This window comes from Pyrgilauda ruficollis, unplaced genomic scaffold (genome assembly GCF_017590135.1).
Source record: "Pyrgilauda ruficollis isolate IOZ18807 unplaced genomic scaffold, ASM1759013v1 scaffold264, whole genome shotgun sequence".
Taxonomy (NCBI): Eukaryota; Metazoa; Chordata; class Aves; order Passeriformes; family Passeridae; genus Pyrgilauda; species Pyrgilauda ruficollis.
This window is the reverse complement of record NW_024523978.1, coordinates 150,393-171,398: the sequence shown is the minus strand read 5'-3', so window position 1 is coordinate 171,398 and position 21,006 is coordinate 150,393. Positions and strand designations below refer to the sequence as shown.

Sequence of the window (21,006 nt, the reverse complement as noted above, 5' to 3'; positions counted from 1 at the left end):
TTTTTTGTGGGTGCGTTTCGTTTTTGGGGTTTTTTTTTTTTTTTTTTTTTTTTTTTTTTTTTTAATATATTTTTCCCCGTGGTTTAGCTGCAGAAGCTGTAGTAGAGACATCTCACCTGGGTCCTCTAGTGGAGAAACGCAGCAGCAGGGAGAAAGCCGGGTGACATTGCTGCACCAGCTCACCCGGGCAAAAATACGCTGCTTTTCCACTTGCTTGTCAACATATAATTTTTGTCCGATATTTTTTGTTCTTTTCTACGCCTCTCCCCTTGGGTGGATGAGGCTGAGGTGCTTTTTGTAGCCGTGCTGTTGATGTGGGAGATGCTTTAAGCCAGGCAGGCACTCGGAATGCAGGGCAGGACAGCAAGCGTAGCAAATCTGCCATAATATTGAGTCAGGAATAAACTGACTTCTCTGAAAGGATGCCGTGGAGTGCTCTCTGCTGGAAAGGCTCTCTGGTTTCTAGGATCTGACCACGGAGATGCAGGGATAAGCTTTTAGCCGTAAGATGCTTCTAATGAACATCAGTGCACTCAGGATTTAACATCTGCAACCTTTGCCTCTTTGAAGTTGGACTCTCCAGCATGTTCTTTCCACATGGATGTACCTTTAAGGGGTTTTTTTAGCTCTGTGATTATGTCCAAACATTTCAGTTTGTGCTGGTGTTTTTAACCCACCCTTGTTGTAAGTCTAAAATTTAGAGTCCGTCTGTAAGTGCTGCTGTTTTCGTGCTGTTTTCAGCACACCACATCTAGGTACTTTTTTGTTTCCCAATATTTTGCTGCTCCTGCCTTTCTTGTGCCATGAGAACACTTGGAAATATTTTCTCGAGTGGTTTTATGCTCCGTGGTGCTGCTGGATCTTGGATGGGGGGTTTCTCTAATGGCCCCTGTAAGCTGTGCATAATCCTGGCTGTAATACTGAATTAAATGAGGCAAAATATGGGCATAATAAGCCAGTCTGAAATAGTGGAATGATTCCATAACTCCATCCTGCAGAAGAATAAATTATTTACTGGTGACAGCACCTGGGCAGGTGTTCCCTGTCCTGCCCTGTCAGTCCCTCTGTGGTGGCTGCGTGTCCTGGTGCTGTCTGAGCAATGCTGACTCCTCTGTTGGTGTCTGTGATGTCCTTCCTCACCTGTGGCAGCTCCCCTGTCCTCCAGAAAACCCCAAACCCTTGTCACTTGGCTTTCCTGTGCTTTAGGGCTTGTCCTGAACTTCTCGGAGCTCTCTGCCAGTTTGGTGCAAACCTCAGCCTGGAGACTTTGCTGCCTCTCTTCAGAGGCCAACTTGCTGCTTCTGTGGGGTTTTCCCCACCCACAACTTTCTTTAATAATTCCCTTGGCATTCTCAGGGATCCAGGCAGAATAAGTCCCTCCAGTTCGTTTTTGTTACTTTTAAGCCCTGTTGCTGCCCAGCCCTGCTCGTGTCCAGGGATCCTTTCCTGTTCTTTCCCTGCATGTGGCTTCTGTTTGGGGTCTGTTGGGAGGGTCCCAGGGCAGCACACCCCATCCATCCTGCCTGATCCTCTCCTCAGGCTTGGCAGGCTCCAGAGGCTCTTCAGCTCTCCTTTTGTGCCTTAAAAATGCAACACCCAAGAGCATTGGGAATGGGAAAACTTTCACTTTGCACTGGTTCCACTTACCAGCCTTTGTCTCTGGTTGTCTGCATGTACTTTCCACAAAAAGTCAGGATTTTATTCTGAAGTCAAAGCTGAGCAGCTCTTCTCTGCCCTGATTTCTGAGAGGTAATGGACTAAAACCTCTGTGTTTTTATATACTAAAACACAGGATATTTTATCTACTCTGTATATAGAGAGAGTTTTTCATCAGCAGAGCCTCTGGTTAGTGACTCTTAGGAAAACAATAATAAAAGCCACCCCAAAATAAATAATTCTCCCTACTCTGTGGTGTATGTGGAGGGTGAGAGGTTTGTGTTGCTGCGTGTGAGTTTGTGGAGGAGATGCTTTGGGCAGAGCAAGGTGTGAGCACACGGAGGTGAAATGATTCATTTTGCCCATTGTGTTGCTTTGCACACTGCAGCATGGAAAGAACAAATGCTGGGGGGAGCTTGGTGGCAGATTTGTTATCAGCAGTGTCCAGGTGTTTGCAAATCAAACCTTACCTGCCTACAGCAGCCCCAGCCAAGCCCTGCAGCTGTGCTGGAGGGAAAGGTGCAAAATGAAGACACAGCTGTCCATGGCCTGAATTCCTTGCTCATAGCAAAAGCTGAGTTTCTAAGAATTCCTGATTTTTTCCCATCTTTGGCTCTGAGTGGGGGGATTGTGGTGGAGCAGCACCTTCATCAGGGAAGGGCAGTGAATCCTCAGGAGTGAATCTGCAGGAATTGTCACTGCCTGGAAGAGCAGGGCTCTGCAGGGAGCTCTGGGTCTCCCTGGGAAGGAAGTGAGGGAAAGGGAAGGAAGGAAGAGCTGGAAATGGTTTCCTGCTCTGAGGCTGTTTGTCAGAGTGACTGAGGGTGGCAATGCCAGACCTCCAAGGGGACTGGGACACAGATGGGAATCCCACAGTCCTTGAGCTTGGAGAAGACCTCCAGGATGGATCCAGCCTTTGACTGATCCCCACCTTGTTATCCAGAGCAGAGCCCAGGGACACCCGTCCCCAACAGCACCCATTTGTGTCTGGAACTGATGGACACTTTGTAAATAACTCAGAGTATTTCACTACAAATGAGGAAATTCATCAATATTTTATTAGCAGTGTGCATCTTCACCTGTGACAAAGTTCAAACACACAGAGTCATAATCTAAAACCTAACCACCTTTTTTTTTCCAGAAAATACCTGGACTAGGAGACCCATCCACCCACTTCTGGAATCCCAGAGTGGTTAGAGTTGGGTCTTAAAAATCACCTTGTTCCACATGGCAGGGGCACTTTCCACTATCCCAGGTTGCTGCAAGCCCTGTCCAACCTGGCCTTGGACACTTCCAAATAGTAATAATAATAATAATAATCCTGCAGTGAATGTGTGCTCTCATTTCTCCAGCCATGTTCTCACAACACAACTTGTCTTCAGCAGCTGTTTGTTGCTTTTGGAGTGGGTTGCTGTGTTTCCAAAATTCCCTACCTGCCGTGTGGGGATTGTTGGCTATTTTGGGAAAGCCAAAGTAAATGGGCAGTAGTGTTGCTTGACATCTTGACTATTCCACTTAATTGCTGTGTAGGCAGCTGCAGCAACTGGGCTTTTGATGTCTCAGTTGCCAGGAAGGAGGGGGAGAGAACGAAGCAGGAAGATACTGGGTTTATTTATTTTATTTTATTTCTTTTCCTTTCCGGTGAACCACCTGCTCTTCCAATGGAATTGTGCATCTTCCCCACCCCTCTTCCCAGCTGAGCAGGTTAAAATTACACAGAAGTTTTTTCCTCTGTTCCCACTGGCATTTTCAGTAGGCTGGAACAGGCTCTTGAGCCTGGCAGGGAGGGATCCTGGAGCTGGGGGTGGTGCTGGGAAGGAGACCAAAGCCTTGGAACTAAAGACAGGATCAGAAAACAGCAAGATCCAGCACTGACTCTGCTGGAGGAGTCACCTTTTTGTTTTCTGCCTTCAGCATTCCATAAGAAGAACTGGATTTTGGAGAACGTGGTGCAGACAGCATTTGGGAACCATACCCTCTTGCCTGATATTTGACATTTTCAGTCTTGGAAGAGCTGGAATTTTTGCCAAGTGTGGCATACGTGCCTGGGTCTGAGGGGACATACAGGATTATTCTGTACTGCAGAATAGTTTAAGCCTAATTTCAGTTTCTTGCTGAAACTTGGCCCCTGGTGGGATTTCAGTGGGGTTTGGCCAGTCCCTCTTCATGGGACAGCAGTGGGGGCTAACCTTTGAGTTCAGACTTCTCTGGGCCGCCCCTGGTTCCTCCTCAGTAATGAACTCTTTGCCCCTGGTTGGGTTTTGTTCCTGGTGTGTTCTGGCTGTGAACAGAGAGGTGTTGGTAGCTTCAGCGTGGAGCAGATTCTGTCCCTAAGCTCTTTGGAGAACTCTTTGTGCTGAACAGCATTAATGTCTGATTGTTGGAGAGCCCTGAAACGTGACTGACTCCTGTAAAAGTTGTCCACTGTAACACCGAGGAGAAGCTGCTCCTTCAGCTCATGTGTGTTTGTGTTTTCTGTCTCCTGATCTTCATCAGTTCCATACTTTGGAATGATGGAAGCTCTGCTTTTCTCTGTGTGTTCTTTCAGGAGCTGATTTCTGCAGTTCCCTTGTCCCAGAACCATCACTGCCGCACAAAAATTGCTTTGGCAGTTGTTAAGTTGTTGTCAAGTAATTTATCTTCCCTTTTTGTTTCCTTTGCCCAGAGAAGCTGTGGCTGCCCCTGGATCCCTGGAAGTGTCCAAGGCCAGGCTGGAGCAGCCTGGGACAGTGGAAGGTGTCCCTGCCCATGGCAGAGGTGGCACTGGATGGGCTTTAAGGTCTTTCCAACCCAAACCATTCCATGATTTTAAGATTTGTCAGCTCCATCCATGGCAGACTGATAATTCCTGGAGCCACAGCCACCCCCACCTCCCTGGCTGCAGATCTGGGATGAAGGAAGAGCTGTTTATGTGGAAGCAGTTGCTTGGTAGAGCTTTGTGTCCCACCCTCTGTGTCCCTTACCTGAGGGCAGCAGGAACCTCTGGGCACCAGGTTATTCCCTGGAAAAATTCCTGCCCTGTGGAGCAGCAGGGATATCCCCAGTGTGCATTGAGGGGCTGATAAAAAGCTGAAAGCAGGGAAAAATAAAAACACAGAAAGAGGTGCAAAATATAACTAATTATGGAGAAGTGGAACAGGAAAAATTGGAAGTAAATACGTGGAAAGTAAGGCAAGATGTGAAGACAGGTGCAAATGTTGGTGCTGAAAATGAGATTCTAGAATAAAAATTCATCACCCCTGGTGAGGAGAAGGGCAGGAAGGAAGTGGATGTGTAAAGGGAAGGTCATGAACCCAAGAAATAGCATGGAGGAACTGCAGAAGAACTGTTGTTCTGCTGTTTTTTTAATCCTGGTTTGTCCACTTGCAAACCAATCCTTGTGTTCAGTCCTGCAAATATCTAAGGAATAAGAAAAAGCCAGGTCCATGCAGAGGAGGGAATGTGTTCAGTGGAGTTGGTGTTTTAGAAAAAGAAATCAATGTTCAGTAGCTTTTAATAGAGATATTCAAGCTTTGTAATTAGCATTAATTGTTTTAGAACCAACAGAATTTTATTGAACTCTGGCTTTGTCTTTGAAATCTCCAAGAAGGATCACAAGTCTTGAAACAGCACCCAGCTGACTGGGAAGCTTGGAGAGCCTGAAATTCTCGGATTCTGTATGATCCTGAACTTCTGTCTCACTTTTCAATAATCCTGGGGGTGCTTTATATTCTTCCAAAGATTGTGGGCAGACAGAAATGCGATGGGAATTTGGGGAAGTCCTAAAGAAGCTCAATGAGCCTGGCTGTCTTTTTTTTTGTTCTTCCTAGAAATTTGAAGAAGAATTTCCTCCTGGTATCTTGCCCAGTTTCATGGGGACTGACACTTCTCCTTTCTCATTTCCCAAGTAATTTCTGCACTCTCCCAGCCAAAAGCCTCCTCAAATGGGATGAACCAGCACATTTTTTGGGCTGGGATTATCCAGTTCCTGCTGAGTGGTGATCACCACCAGCTGCATCACAGCACTGAACCTCCAGCTGAAGGAAAAGTCATCCTCAGCAGTGGCAGAGATTTTGCAGCATTTCTGGTATTTGCTTCTAAAAAGGTGATAACCTTGTCCAGGGAACTGAAGTGTCCCAAATCCACTCCAGAAATCTGATTCTTGGCTGTTGAGGCTTGTTTGACCTCTTCTCCTGCTTCTCTGGTGACCAACTCTTCACCTCCTCCATCCCTGCCACGGCAGTGAAATGTTTGGCCTTCCAAAAGAAGGGATTTGAGCCTTGGGACTCAGTGTCTTGCTGCACCTTCCAGTGCAGTGTGACCTGGCAGGGAGATCTTGCCTGGTGCTGTGTGATGCCAGAACCTTCCAGTTTTTGCCAGCCCCTTGCCACTTCCTTGGAAAAGTCTGGCGTTTTGCCCTCTGGTGCCCTTGGTTTTGCTGTTGACCACGTGGCATCTGGGTTGTCTCTGCCCCTTTTGCTTTCAGTTCCTGTGGAAAAGAACTGCGTCCCGTGGAGGGGGGATGTCACCTCTCTGTGGTTTCCTTGCTGGGCTGGGCTTTGTGGTGACAAACTGAGCTCAGGAGGGCCCTGCTGGAGCTGCAGCCGAGGCAGGAAAGGTTCTGCAAGGCCCAATTCCTTGGCAGCTTCTGCTCCCTTCACAGAATTCCAGAGCTTGGAAAAGCCCTCCCGGCCCATGGAGCCCCAGCTGTGCCCCATGGCCACCTTGTCCCCAGCCCAGAGCACTCAGTGCCACCTCCAGGCCTTCCTTGGGGACTCCAAACATCCCTGGGCAGCCCCTTCCAGGTCCTTTCCATGAAGAAATTCCTCCAGACAACATTTGTCACCCATGGAAACATAAACCAATTCTCTGGGACAGGAAGGTATTAACTCCTTATTTTCTTTAAATTGATAATTGATGGATTTATCTCCTGGGTATGATGGGTATCCTGTCTAGGTAGGCCTGGAGAAGACAGAAGTTCTTTCTGGTATCTCTGTATTTTAACAGATAAAAAGGGACTTTCTGTCTCCTTCCCTCTGTCCCTAGCTTACCCCCCTTTCCCTGTAGGTGTTTGGAGTTTTGGGAAGAACAGTGGAAGCAAATCAGTTCCTTATTCCTGCTGGAGTGCTGGGGACTGGCTCTTGGCAAAGGGAACCAGCCAAGTGTGAATGTCACAGGCAGTGGCATGAAGTGGCTTGGGGAAGAGTGTTGCAGATTCTGAAAAAATCCATCTTTTCTTGCTTTGTAAGGCTGGAGCTTCTCTTGTGTCCACTGACTGCTGCAGTGTCCTTCCTGTGCCCTCTGCCCTTCATTTGTGACTTGGTGGGACACTGGAATAGATGTATTTGCTTGGGATGAGGGAGGAAAATGGTTAAAAAACCCCCAAAAAATGACAGCTAAATGATGTCCTGCTCTAACAGTGTCAGCCCAGTGCCCTTGAGCTCCAGCTGGCCTCACATCACTCCAGTTCCTGCTCTGTAATTGTCCACTGCACATCCCATTTCTGCCTGGCACTGAGTTCTCTGTCTCTTGCTCTGGGATTACTTATTTCTCTCATGTCTCCCTCAGCAGTTGTGTAGAAAAGAATCCAGAAGAATTTATGCTGGAACAAGCTGCTTTTTTGTGCTGCTGCAGTAAAACGAAGACCAGAGCTGGAGTGATTCCTGACCAAAACAAAAGTTCCTTACGTGTTCCTAACAACTCCTTTGAGTGAGTGACTCCTTCCTTGCACCTCAAATTGGATTTTTTTTTTTTTTTGGTAGTGGTGGTTTATCCTGAGTTCTCCAGACCAGCAGGAGGTAGATGTGGTGATGATGCAGAGTGTGACCAACAGGTTCAGCAGGTGGGCTCAGGTACCCTCAGCCCTTTCCTGCTGCAGCCTCTGGAGTTCAGGGCTGGCCTGGCATCCCCAGCAGCTCCAGTTATTTATTGGGTGCTCCAGGTCAACTTCTGCCTTCCCTGTCTGTCCCAGGGGGGTTCCTGGCACGTTCCTCTGCCCCAGCTCCTGGTTTTCAGGGAAAAGCCTGGAACTGCTGCCCTGGATGCTGAGGGCTCTGTTGAGCAGCTGCCAAGGATAGCCCCTGCTTCCTCAAGGGCATGTGCTACATAATTTATGTATCACTTACTCCACGAAGAGCTTCAGTGCTCCTTTTCTGTGTTCTGGAGTGCTGCAGTAAATGGAACAAAGCTTTTACTCTTTTTTTTTTTCCCTAGCAGATTTTTCTCCTTTTGTTTACTGTGGAGCAGTGGACAGCTAGGGACTCCCTGGTGTGTCCATGGCCAGGAGTGAGGGGTCTGGAAAACACACTCAGGGGGTGGCACGTGGTACAGACCCCACTCAAGGCACGAGACTTCTAGTATTTATTAATTTTTTCTGTGGCAGAGTTAATATTTTCCATGATCTTTGCAATCTGGACAGATTTCTTCCACACAGCAGAGCTGTTCAGTAGGTGAAGTGCTGCAGAGCTGATTTCAAATACTCCTCCTTGAAGGTGGAGAGGGAAAATGTTGGTCCCAAGAAATAATCTGAAAACTGTGAGCAAAGCACTTAATTTGCTAACAGTGGACCTTTCTGTGGGATAGGTGGGTGTCTACATCCCCAAATTAACCCTTAAAACGTCAGGACTGGGGAGGAGAAAAGGAAAGTCAGCTCAGACACTTCCCATCTGCCAAAAAGCCAACGGAGCTGAGAAGAAATAGTGGCTTCAGAGCTGGAGCAGTTGGGCTCTGGCATATTTTAAACACCCATTTTATTAGAAAAGCACTGTGGAGAAAGTTTTCCTTTAGAACAGTCGTACAAATTTCTCCTCAAAATCCCACCCTGGGTCTGTTTCAAATTATGAAATCTCTCTTCAGGGACTTGCTTGGGATTTTTTTTTTTCCCTTAAGGAACAGGCTGGGTGTTGGAGAGACATATGCATTGTTTCACCAGAGCTGCAGCCTCTATTTCCAGACAAGAGGGAAGCACATTGTTTTGTGTCTTTGATATGATCCAGCCAGAAAACAGCCTCAGGGAAGAAAATTCCCAGTCCTTGGCAGCAGCACTGTCTTTCTGCCTTTTTTTTTTTTTTTTTTCATCCCTCTGTCAGTGCCACAATGTTCACTGTTCTAATAACTCAGGACTAAACTCACATGGGGCATCTCAAAAGTCCTTTGTAAGACTTGAGGTCAGAACTTGCTGAAAGTTCAGAGGGACGAGTCTCATTTTCCTAATGAAGAAAAGTTCCAGGGTTATTTTGGAATTAGGTCTAAGAAACTGGTACAAGAAGCTACTTCAGTGCTGTAATTTAGTGACAGTGCAGCAAATTTGTGGTGACTGCTGAAAACTTTCCACCTTCCAGCTCAGGCAAACTGAGCCCTGCCAAAAAACCCTCAGGTGTTGGTGACAAAGGGCAGGGTTCAGCTCTCCGAAATTGGATTATTTCAGGTGCATGGTCTGGCTGTGTCTTCCTGTGGAAGACACTCCAGAAACTTCACTTGTTTATTTTGGTTGGAATGAGTCCCCTGGAGATGAAGTGACTTAACTGAGGAATGTCACAATTTGAGGGCAGCTGCATCTAATACTGACACACTTGTCAGAGAGTCTGATCCTGGAATTACAGGAGGTTTGGAATCCCAGGGACCTCAGAGCCCATCCAGATCCACCCCGAGGGCAGGGACACCTTCCATTATCCCATCCAGCCTGGCCTTGGATATTCCCAGGGATCCAGGGGCAGCCACAGCTTCCCTGTTAATATTCTCTTTATAGAAACACTCTGTATACTTCTGGTATCAAATAGAATTGATTTTACAGATATTTTTGTGATTTTTCCATATTGCTCTATAGGATATTTGTGACAGGTCACTGATGAACCTACAGGGAAGATGGTGGGGGGTGAACTCAAGTTAAAATCAAATATTTTTTAGTAATGAGAAGGACAACAGAACAATAAAAATATTAATTATTACAGTTTCCTTATCTGGCTGTTCTTCTGGTTTTCTGTACAGCAGATTTTCTTTTTATCATATCTCAGAAAAATCTCTTCTTCCCTTTCTCTTCAAATATTTATAGTTTTGGTATAAACATAACGTAGTTGAAAAATTAGCTGAATATAGCAAAAGACACAACACTATTAAAGTGTTGCTCCAAAGTGCTTAAAACTAAGAATAGTCCATTAAACTTGGCTCTGACTGCGTCATCTGATGTGAAGTGTTTATAATTTTGGGTTGGATTAAGCTATTAGACCATTTAACTACTCCTGTATTTGCGGGTGGGGAGAATTGTGAATTCTTCTGTGGAAGAATTGAAAATACATCTGTGGTTTGAGGCTTCTGAGGAATGATAAATTTAGCCCAGTGCTGTAATCAGTCCGTTTTGTGCCATTCTCCTTAGTCTCTCATTATTGGCTGTAATTCCAGCTGAAGGAATATCTCTATTCTCAAGTGGGTTTGTGGTACTGGGGGGGAACCCTTATTATTTTTATTTTTTAAATTTTTCTCCGGAAAAACAGCTGGACCATATAAATGACACAGTGGTGGATTTCTCCTTAAGGCTGAAGTTGTGGCTTGCTGGGAGCTAATTTTAAAATCTGTGAGGAGTGCATGTTTTTACCTCAGCACCATTGCTGCCTTTAACACAACGTGTGCATTTTCAACCTTAACTCTCTTGGAATTTGAAATGGTTTTATTGACCCTTTAAACAAACCCAGTATATGGCAGGGATGCTCAACAAGAAACCAACCAAATATTAGAATATGCTATCAGGCTATTTGTATTAATGATTAAATAATGGGGAAATGTGAGCTTCAGCCTCGTGCCAGAGAAAGAACTGCAAGGGGATGCCTGGAGCTGATGCTTGTAGGACTTGTTGAGATTTTATGGCCAGAAAAAAGACCCAGAGTTGGTTTTCTTGTGCTTTTACCAGTGGGTGGGAAAGAGGAGTGGAGTCAGACCCTGCTCCTCACCTTCTGTAATAATCTCATTATTGCTACTGAAGGTTTGTGTTCTGATCTTTAGACTAAACCTGTTCCTTGCTTTGGTCTTCCCTTCCCATGGCCATTGGGTGTAGGAACTGGAAGAATTCCGTGTCCAGCTCTCTAAACCCATTAGAAGCCTTTGGGCTGGTAGAGGGTGGGCAGGCCCTGGCACAGGGTGCCCAGAGCAGCTGGGGCTGCCCCTGGATCCCTGGCAGTGCCCAAGGGCAGGCTGGACACTGGGGCTGGAGCAGCCTGGCACAGGGGAAGGTGTCCCTGCCATGGCAGGGGTGGCACTGGGTGGGCTTTCAGATGCCTCCATCCCAAACCATTCCATGATTCTGTGGTACCTCCCGAGGCATAAACAGGAGATGGGAGCACATCCCAAATCCATGAGGGAGCCACCATGCATCTCCTCAGTGCCCCTTCCTCTGCCACCAAGTCTTCATTGTCCCCTTCCCTCCACTTCCAATGCTTTGGTCCTGCTTGCCAAAATGGGTTTTGTTTCCTGATGTGTTTGGGATCTGTCAGGTGGGATTGGGAATTTGGGAAAGCTTTGCCTCCATACCTTCCACCTCTCCATGCTGGGATGGGAATGGATGCTGGAAGGGCATTTCCTGGCATCCTTCCAGCTGTGACTGCTGCCAGAACCTGCCTGGTGTTCCCTCTTGTGCCTCTGGTGCTCCCACAAAACCCCAGGTGAGGGTATCCAAAGGCACTGGCCCTAAAGTGGGATGTCAGGTGGAATTTTGTTTCTGCCACTTGCTGGAATGGGATGTTTTCTCCCCTTGGATGACGTGGATGTGTATGGAGAGCTTTCCCAGTGAAAAATAACCCTGTGATTATCTGTACCCCAGACAGGAGCAAACTCACCTCAAAACCTGCGGAATAACCTTGATTCTCCAGCTGATGTTGATTGAAATGGATGTTGATTTTTGACAGCGCTGTGATCTCACTTTGATTTTTCTAGCAGCCAGCTGGTGTCTCAGGTGCTTTCCTGTAGTGCCAGGATCTCCCAGGATTTGGGGGGTGCAGTGCAGGAAATGCTGAGCCAGGTTTGGGCTCCATAGCCATTGTTATTTGTTGGGCTATTTAATTTTCCTAAGATTGCTTGGAAGAGGAAGATCTGGTTAGTGGCTTGAGAAGGAGACTTGTGAGACACCAGAGCAAAGAAAAAGAAAATGTATTTTTGTTGCTTGCTGTGTTCTGGGGAATTTGGGTCACTCAATCCTCCCGAATCGCTGCGTCTCTGAAGGTACCTGTAACCACTGAAGTTGACTTGTGAAAGGCTTTTACCACTTAGCCCTACAAATATTGAATGATGTCTGTTATGGATTGCAGGAAATATAAAGGGGGAAAAATCTGTGGTGTTCAGTGATTTGTTTTACTACACTTCAAATTTTTTCTCATTACTTCATGAAATTCCTCTCTAATTCAATCTTTGTCTTTTGTCTTTGCTGCCTTGCAGGGTTGGTACAGTAGGCCTCACTAAACTTAGCTGCAACTAAGAATTTCTCCTACATCAACTGAGTTAAGGCTGATGCTCTTGTGGAATGTGGATTAAAAGTGCGTGCTAAGTTCCCAAATTTGAGAAGCGGAGAAAAGTAAATGTACCACTGCCACCAGCATCAGGACAGCAAACCAAGGGACAAAGAATTTGACCCGCTGTGTTGATTTTGGTTAAAACTGGTTCACGTGGTGCTTAAGAGACGTTGGCTGGGGGGCGAGAAGTGGACGTCAGCGAAGGCTTTTTGGTTACAAAATGAGGGCTTCTTTGGAGCCAGCAGACATTGCCATTGTGGCCCTGTACTTCGTGCTTGTAATGTGCATAGGTTTCTTTGCCATGTGGAAAAACAATCGGAGCACCGTGAGTGGCTACTTTTTGGCAGGGCGTTCTATGACCTGGGTAGCTATCGGGGCCTCGTTATTTGTGAGCAATATTGGAAGTGAACATTTCATTGGGCTCGCAGGATCTGGAGCGGCGAGTGGATTCGCCGTAGGCGCGTGGGAGTTCAACGCCTTAATGCTTTTGCAGCTTTTGGGATGGGTCTTCGTGCCAGTCTACATCCGGTCGGGAGTGTACACCATGCCTGAATACTTGTCCAAGCGGTTTGGAGGGCATAGGATTCAAATCTATTTTGCAGCGTTGTCTCTACTTCTTTATATCTTCACCAAACTCTCGGTTGACTTGTATTCAGGGGCGCTTTTTATCCAAGAGTCCCTAGGGTGGAACCTCTACCTGTCGGTGATCCTGCTGATCGGAATGACGGCGCTGTTGACTGTGACCGGAGGGCTGGTGGCCGTCATCTACACGGACACCCTCCAGGCGCTGCTTATGATCATTGGGGCCCTCACACTCATGATCATAAGCCTCATGGAGGTCGGTGGGTTTGAAGAAGTGAAAAGGAGGTACATGTTGGCGTCACCAAACATCACCTCCATCCTCCTAACCTACAACATCTCCAACACCAATTCCTGCAACGTCAGTCCAAAGCCCGACTCTCTCAAAATGCTGCGTGAGCCGACGGACGAAGACATTCCCTGGCCTGGATTTCTGCTGGGACAAACCCCGGCCTCAGTGTGGTACTGGTGCGCTGACCAAGTCATAGTGCAGAGAGTTCTGGCCGCCAAAAACATCGCTCACGCCAAAGGCTCCACCCTCATGGCCGGCTTCTTGAAGCTGCTGCCCATGTTCATCATCGTGGTGCCGGGGATGATCTCCCGCATCCTGTTTGTGGATGACATCGCCTGCATCAACCCCGAGCACTGCTTCCAGGTGTGCGGGAGCAGGGCCGGCTGCTCCAACATCGCCTACCCGCGCCTGGTGATGAACCTGGTGCCCGTGGGGCTGCGCGGGCTCATGATGGCCGTGATGATCGCCGCCCTGATGAGCGACCTGGACTCCATCTTCAACAGCGCCAGCACCATCTTCACGCTCGACGTCTACAAGCTCATCCGGAAGAGCGCGACCTCCCGGGAGCTCATGATCGTGGGCAGGGTCTTCGTGGCCTTCATGGTGGTGATCAGCATCGCCTGGGTGCCCATCATCGTGGAGATGCAGGGCGGGCAGATGTACCTGTACATCCAGGAGGTCGCGGATTACCTGACCCCGCCGGTGGCCGCCCTGTTCCTCATGGCCATCTTCTGGAAGCGTTGCAACGAGCAGGGGGCTTTCTACGGCGGCATGGCCGGGTTTGTCCTGGGCGCCATCCGGTTGATCCTGGCCTTCTTCTACCGCGCTCCCGAGTGCGACCAGCCGGACACCAGGCCCGGCTTCATCAAGAACATCCATTACATGTACGTGGCCACGGCCCTGTTCTGGATCACCGGGGCCGTGACGGTCGTGGTGAGCCTGCTCACGCCGCCGCCCACCAAGGAGCAGGTCCGGACCACCACGTTCTGGGCCCTGTGGAAGCGCGGCGCGCCGGAGAGCGCCGGCAAGGGGGAGCTGTACCAGGCGCAGGAGAAGAGCATCCTCAAGTGCAACGAGAACGCCAACCACATCATTCCCAACGGGAAGTCGGAGGAGAACATTAAAAACGTGAAGCCGGAGGACATCAACCTCCTGGTGACGTGCAGGGATGACAGCAACCCGGTGATCTCGGTGAGCCACTCCGAGGTGGAGACGCCCGTGGATTGTTACTCCAACGGACAGGCCGCCCTGATGGGGGAGAAAAAGCACGAGGAGGAGGAGGGGACTGACAACAGGGCGAGACATTTGAAATTCATAGATTGGTTCTGTGGCTTTAAAAGTAAAAACGTAAACAAGAGAGTGGTTCGGGAGGTCGAGGAGGAGACTGTTTGTTTACAAATGCTGGAAGAGACTCCAAAAGTTAAACTATTACTAAATACTGGACTGGTCTGTGTCTGTTCGCTTGGAATCTTCATGTTTGTCTACTTCTCTTTGTGAGTGAATAGTGAACTTTTAAGGGTATGGCTTAAACATACAGAAGTTGATACAGGTCTCTGGAGATTTTTGGTTTTTCCTTTCTTTTCTTTTCAAACAACATAACCACGACCCAGGCATTGTTTACGCTATAATTGTAAGATCAACTCAGCTTTAGCCTATTTTGAGACCATTTGAGATGTGTTGTCCTCCCTCTGCTGAAAGCAGAACCTGTCCTGTGGTGGCTTTTTCTTTTTTCCCTTTTGTGTTGGTTTTTTTTTTTTTTTCTTTCCATTTGCAGCACTAACCTTTTGTTTTTCTGTGTATAAATATACCAAAGGCAGGCAGGTGGCTATGTTTGAAGTCAGGCAGTTACAGCTCAGTCAGCATAAAGTGAAGATAACAGGTAATCAGTTACCAGTGTGTAAAATCTGAGTGATTAAAGCTGTGTCAAAAGATTTTTAAATGCAGAGCTGTGATGCACATTTATAAAATAGCTGTATTACCTTGGCCAACTTAGCACTTTTTAATTGCACTCACTGCTTTTTTTCTTTTTTCAGTTTCTCATTTTTCTTCTGGCAACAACAGGAAGCTGTTTTGTCTCATTTTATAGCACTTAAAACATGATGGCTCTTAGCAGCTTTCTGCCTTTTTTTTTACTCTTTGTAAAGAAATTCTTGTCTTTTGATTTTTATCCACTGTAAATTCCATTACTGAAAAAAGTTTCTATATTAAAAAAAAAAAAAGAAAAAAAGAGAAAAAACTAAAACAAAAATAAGCCTGGAGATGACAAACTGTCAATGGAGGAGGACAAAAAAGAAATATTCTTTCTGTGGGGTTTTGTATTATATTGAGATTGAAGAATCACAGATTCTTGGGGTGTGTTTGGGATGTCCCTGGGCAGATGTTCCAGGGCTCTGTGACCTCCATGGAAAGAAATTTTTCCTCAGGTTTGGGTGGAATTTCTTGAGTTTCAGTAAATGGCCAAAAAGATTCATTCAGCCTCTCCACACTCTGAACCTTTAGGACATTGTTAGGATTGGCTTCCTTTTAGGGAAAAAACTGTTTGTAGGTTCTACCATATGGGAAAAAGAGAACCATGAGGCTTTGCATGTCTTGAAATACTGTTCTTCATCCTGCAGAAGGGTTTTCCTCTGCTGTGTCTGGGAGGAATCCCAGAGGAGGAAGAGGAGGAAGCCCTGATGCTGCAGGGGGAGAACAACTGGGAAGGCAAGGAAGGGGAAATGGGAGAGAGAGGTGAAAGTGCTCCTTGTTTTCCAGAGTCCTTTTCCCCACGTCTTCTCCCACTTGCCCTTTCACCCTGTCAAACTTCCTTTTTGTATTTTGAGGAATCCCAGAATCCCTGAGTTTGGAAAAGCCCTCCCTGGTCATTGAGTTCCAGCTGTGCCCAAGCCCCACCTCGTCACCCAGCCCAGAGTGCCACATTCCTTGGACTCCTCCAGGGCTGGGCACTCCACCAGCTCCCTGGGCAGCCCCTTGCCGTGAGTGACCTTTGTGTGAAGAAATTCCCTCCTTCCCTCCCTCCCTCCATCCTCAGAAGGTTCCTGAGGGATGCGGTGTCAGGAGACAGGGAGCGCGTGCAGCCGCAAATCTGTGTCGGCAATCGAGGTCTGTCCTGTGCTCAGGATTTTTCCAAAAACCTGAATTCCTCCCAGGCAGTCACAGCTATTTGTAGGTCTCCAGAATCCAGAGGATGTTTCCTCCTGAAGGATGGATGCCCAGGCAGGGATGAGCAGTTCCCAGGTGTGGAGGATGTGTGTGCAGCAGCTTGGTGCTCTCATGCTTCCCCAAGCCCACCTGGGTGCTGCTTTTGGGAGCAGAGCCCACCAGATCTTCCCTCTCCAGGACAGAGTGGTCATATCCAGGCTTTCCGTGGAAATAATTCCTCCAGTTGTCTTTGCTCCTGAGCTCATTCAGGAGAGCACGAACTGGCTGGGCCAAAATCGGGCTGAGGGACCATTGTGAGCGTTCACCAAAACCACTTCAGGGGTCCAGCACCATTTCCTTGGCACACAAACAAGAACCAATTCCTGTGGGGAAAACCGTTTTCTAGAGATGAGATTTGGGTCAATCCTGCCTTTGCCTGCTGGAGAAAGTTTGTTTTTCCACTGGTGCCATCCACATGGCTTCTAGCAGATAATTCCCAACACATATTTTCAGATAAAATTATTCACTTCTATTTTTGGGATGGTTTTGTTTGTTTTGGTGGTGTTTTAATATCACTTGAATCTCATTCATTCCAAAACTTTGACCAGAGGCTGAGCTGTGCCCCACTTTTCTCCACATGGTTTAGTTGTTGCTGCTAGGAAGTAGAACTACTCCAAAGTGGAAGACTTGGAGTGTTGTTGCAATATTTGTAGAGAAGAGGAGTCACCGTACGTGGTGTTGATGTTGCGACCAATGGGACAAGACACGTTTTCTTATCATTTGTGTGGCCACAGCTTGGATTGGAAAAACATTTTGAATCCTTTTTAAGGGCGAAATCCAGGTGTGTGAAATTAATGACATGTCAAGTTGCTTCATGAGTGGGCTGAGCTGTGAAGGATGCTTTGATGTAAAAACGTAGGGAATCGTTTCCATACAGGATAAAATCATTTAGGGCAACATTTGATCGTAGCGGGATGAAAAATAAATTGTAGAAGGTAAAGATAATTCTCAGTCCAACAATACCCTCCTGAGAAGGCTGGGATGTGGCTCCAACACCTGGTTTGGCCCAGGGAAGGAGACTCGTGTCCGTCCGGAGCTCGGCGCGATTTTGGAGCAGCGCTGGCACTGGGATTTTCCAGGCTGCTCCTCGATGCCCAGCGCTTTGCCACCGCCTGGGGAGCCAGGTTAGCTCAGGGACCCTCTGGCTCGGCTCCATCCCCCCTGTGCTGTCCCCAGGGTGCCTTACGCGGGCGGGCGGGCGGCCGAAGGCGCGGCTGGAGGAGGCGCTCCCGGCGCTTCTTCCACCGGCTTCTCCCTGCTGCTTCCATCCCTCCGCCCCTCCCCGAGCCATTCTCTCCTCCAAGAGGACACTTGGAAGAGTCAACAGGCAGAATTCCAGTGTCCTGCTCGGTCAGATCCGTGAGGAGCTCGTCCTTGGCCGTGGAAGGGAGTTAAGTCCTTCAGGACTGCACTGCGGAGCCCGAGGTGCTCCATCTCCCACTTGGTTTGTTCTCCCTTTTGCTACACTAACGAGCTGCCACATTAATCACACTGCTAATTGGCAGGCAGGATCATCATGGGTTATTAATCTGCCTCCCCACCCCATCTTCGGACCTGGAATTGTGATGCTTTTAAGCAGATTTTTTTTTTTCCTCCAGTGCTTTTTCTCTTCAGGTGTTTCCGAGGTGTTTTGTGTGCTCCTCTTCAGCCTCATTGTGTCGTAGTGATCCTGGAAGTCGCTGATGCTCTTTGCTGCATAAAACCACTTAATAAAAGGCCTTTATTAATAAATAAAGATATTCCTAAGGTTCCAAGCAAAGCTGCCTGCTGGCAAGAAGGACCTTGTGTAGGAGAAGGGATTTTTTATAGCGTAAACAAGCCTTTGCTGAGGGGGGAAGTTGATAAATTTGGGGTTAAACACCCATTTTTTGGTCCAGCAGAACCACAGAGTGTTTCCCACAATGGAATTTTGTTGTCTGGCCCCTTTCCTCTGGGTGGGGCTGGTTGTGCTTCTGTCTTGCAGCAATGGGTTTATTTATTATTGCCTTGAGCTTAGGATGACAGGTTTTGGAAAACTGAGTTTGGAATGACAGCTTTTTTTCTTCTTTTTATTTCCCTTAACTTATTTTTTTCTGGTAAGGTATTTGAATTTTGCTCCTGGAAATGGTAGAAGCCTTTTATTTAAAAAAATAAAATAAAAAAAAAAAATAAAAAAGAAGAGGCTTCTTGAGAGTTTAATAGTACATTTTGGGAGACTGTTTTTATTTAAGTTTTTTTTAAATGGCTGATTTGATGCTATTCTCTGCCAAAGTTTAGAGGTTTTTTTTGTTGTTTAATTTTTTTTTTTTTAAATAATTTTTCCTGTTTAGCTTTTAGGGCAAGAAATCCGTGCGAGATTGTAAGAAATAAAAATGGCCTTCAGTATATTCCTTATATTGTGTATTTTTTACTTCTCCACTTGTGTGTTCCCTGATCCCAGAAGGGCCAGGATGAGACTTCTGATGAGAGTCATGAGCCCTGTAACCGAGGAGAGAAAAGGATTTATTTCCACGAGGTTACAGTGGAGGGGGCAGAGCCACCCAGGGAGCTCTGCCAGCACTTAAAAGATGCTTACAACTTTAAAACAGCTTTATTTTTTTTATATATCTATTTTTTTAAATCCTGAGATAGAGGAGGTGTTGGGAATTGCTCCCTTTCAGAGAACACAGACATGGAAGAAGCTGGAGTTGCCAAGCTCCAGCTTTCTCAAGGAAATCTTTGGATTTAGCATGTACAGAGAAGCAAAATTACTCATCTGTTAATTTGGTATTCTGTATGTTCTGTGCCCTTAAATGTAATTGTTTTGAAAATAAAACTAACCTTGTTATGTGATGTTAAAAGCAGACTTCTGTGCAATGTTTTAATTTTTTTTTTTGATTTGTTTTTTAAAGAAAATGTTTGTATATAATTAAATGGTTTAATGTGCTTTAATTGGCCTAAGGTAAAGAGTGTAGTCCTAGAATGTAAAACATATATAATTAGAATTTCTGATTTCACTGTGACATCTCTGAACTCTTGTTTTTATTTTTTTTTTTGGTTTCTTTGGTTTTTCTTGCAAAGTGGTTTTGTTTTGTTTACAAAACACTTTCTCTTTGATTTCTTTCCTGGTGTTGGTTTCAAGGCATTTGCTTCACTTCTGTTCCAATCTTGAACTCATGGTATAGTGACATCTGGTGACACTTGGCATTCTCAGTTCCACTGTGTAAAGTCAGACACTTTGAGCAAAACTGGCGGTGAAATGACAATTCTGTGTCTAGGAATTCACGCTTTTAAAATGAGGTGGTTATAAAAATAGTTGCTGTGCAAAATGTTAGTAGTCTTCTTCAAGAAGAAAGCAAAATTTTCTAATCTCACTCGAGCAGTCTCTTCATTCATCATCTTCTTTTTTAAAGCACAGTGTCAAAGTGATGCTGCTTTACCTTGTATCTCTGAGAAAAAAAATGTTTTTTTAGATATCTGTGAAGTATTTTTGGGTTTTGTTGCTGTTGTATTTTTCTGCAGATTTTATATAAAATACCAGTTAATGAACTGCCTTTTTTCTGTTGGTTTTTTTTTTTTAACTCTCTAAAATACATTTCAGACCAAAACCAAATGATATCATATAGCATTTGAAACCTGCCTTTTTCCTTGTCCCTTGGTTGTTTTTTTGGAAATAAGCCAAATGGGCATGTAGATAAGATCACTATAATGGATCCAGGTCTCTTTTGGTAAAGTGTTATTTAAAGGTCTGTTAAGATCTTATAAGACAATATGCTGAAAAAAAAAAACCTTTACTGTAGTAGGAATATAGATTTAGAAGTGTTAATGAGATTAATACAGCTTAATTATATTGTAAGTTGCTACTGTCCTTAATGACAAGCTTTTTGTCATAGAAACGATGTATGATAAATTAATTTTGGTCTAGTGTATAGAATTATCATATTGCTATCAATCTTTGAAGTAAATCTGATGCAAAATTTTCATAGTTAGCATTGCTGGCCCTGTGTATACTGTTCTTTGTATACTGTATGCATTTTATTTTGCCTCCTGCATTAGTCTTCAAACTAAAACTCTTATTAGAGAGTATTTGGATACTTTCAGACTGTGTTTCTTGCAGTTTACATTCCTTTACCATGGCATTTTGTCCTGTCTCAAAGTATTGTATGGAAATGTTTCAAACTTCTGTACAAAGTTTCAATAAAAATAGAGAAAAAAAAAAAAAAAAAACCAAAAAAACCCAAACCGACCAACCCACCAGAACAGAGATTTTTGGAGTATTTTACTCTCAGTAAGCCTTGCGTCCCTGTAGGTAAAGATGATTCCTGTTTATTCCAAGGGCAAAGCCAAACTGGGTTCTTTGAGACTGCAAGGAAAACTCCAGGATCCCAAATCCTGAGTTTGGGCTCTGGTTTTGGGAGGTGGGGCTGGGCTGGGCTCAGGGCACAGAACAGGAGTGAACCTCCCCTTTAGCTCAGGAATCTGCTTGGATATTGTGCAAAATTCCTTTTTTTTTCTGTTGTTTTATCTTTAAATATCCTGTTCAGCTGCTGCTTAAGCAGTTCTTGAGTAGGACCAGCAACTTCTTACTGATTCTGGAGTTAAAACATCAGCACGTTCTGTGAGCAGAGTCCTGAATCTCCCACTGCCTTCTCCTCATCCCTGTCCCCCCCATAAGGACATGATGAACTTGGGAATCATGAATTCCTTGTCCAGTGTTGGTGGTTCAGCAGGAGCAGGTGTTAAATTAGGGATTCAGGTTCCTCTGGAGATGGGAGCTTGGCAAAAAACGTGGCAAGGCTGTTAAACCCAGAATTTCAGCTGCAGACAAAACAACCCAAATTTTTCATT

At 45.9% G+C, this 21,006-nt stretch overlaps 1 protein-coding gene across 1 annotated transcript in view; it reads left to right on the top strand.

Moving 5' to 3' along the window:
- SLC5A3 (solute carrier family 5 member 3) overlaps positions 1-20,415 on the top strand; it is a 22,094-nt gene extending 1,679 nt beyond the window's left edge. The window contains exon 2 of the mRNA XM_041471339.1: positions 12,055-20,415. Within this exon, the coding sequence (XP_041327273.1) occupies positions 12,349-14,496 (2,148 nt within the window). The 5' untranslated portion in view covers positions 12,055-12,348 and the 3' untranslated portion in view covers positions 14,497-20,415. The remainder of the gene's footprint in view (positions 1-12,054) is intronic.
- Positions 20,416-21,006: the final 591 nt, after the last annotated feature.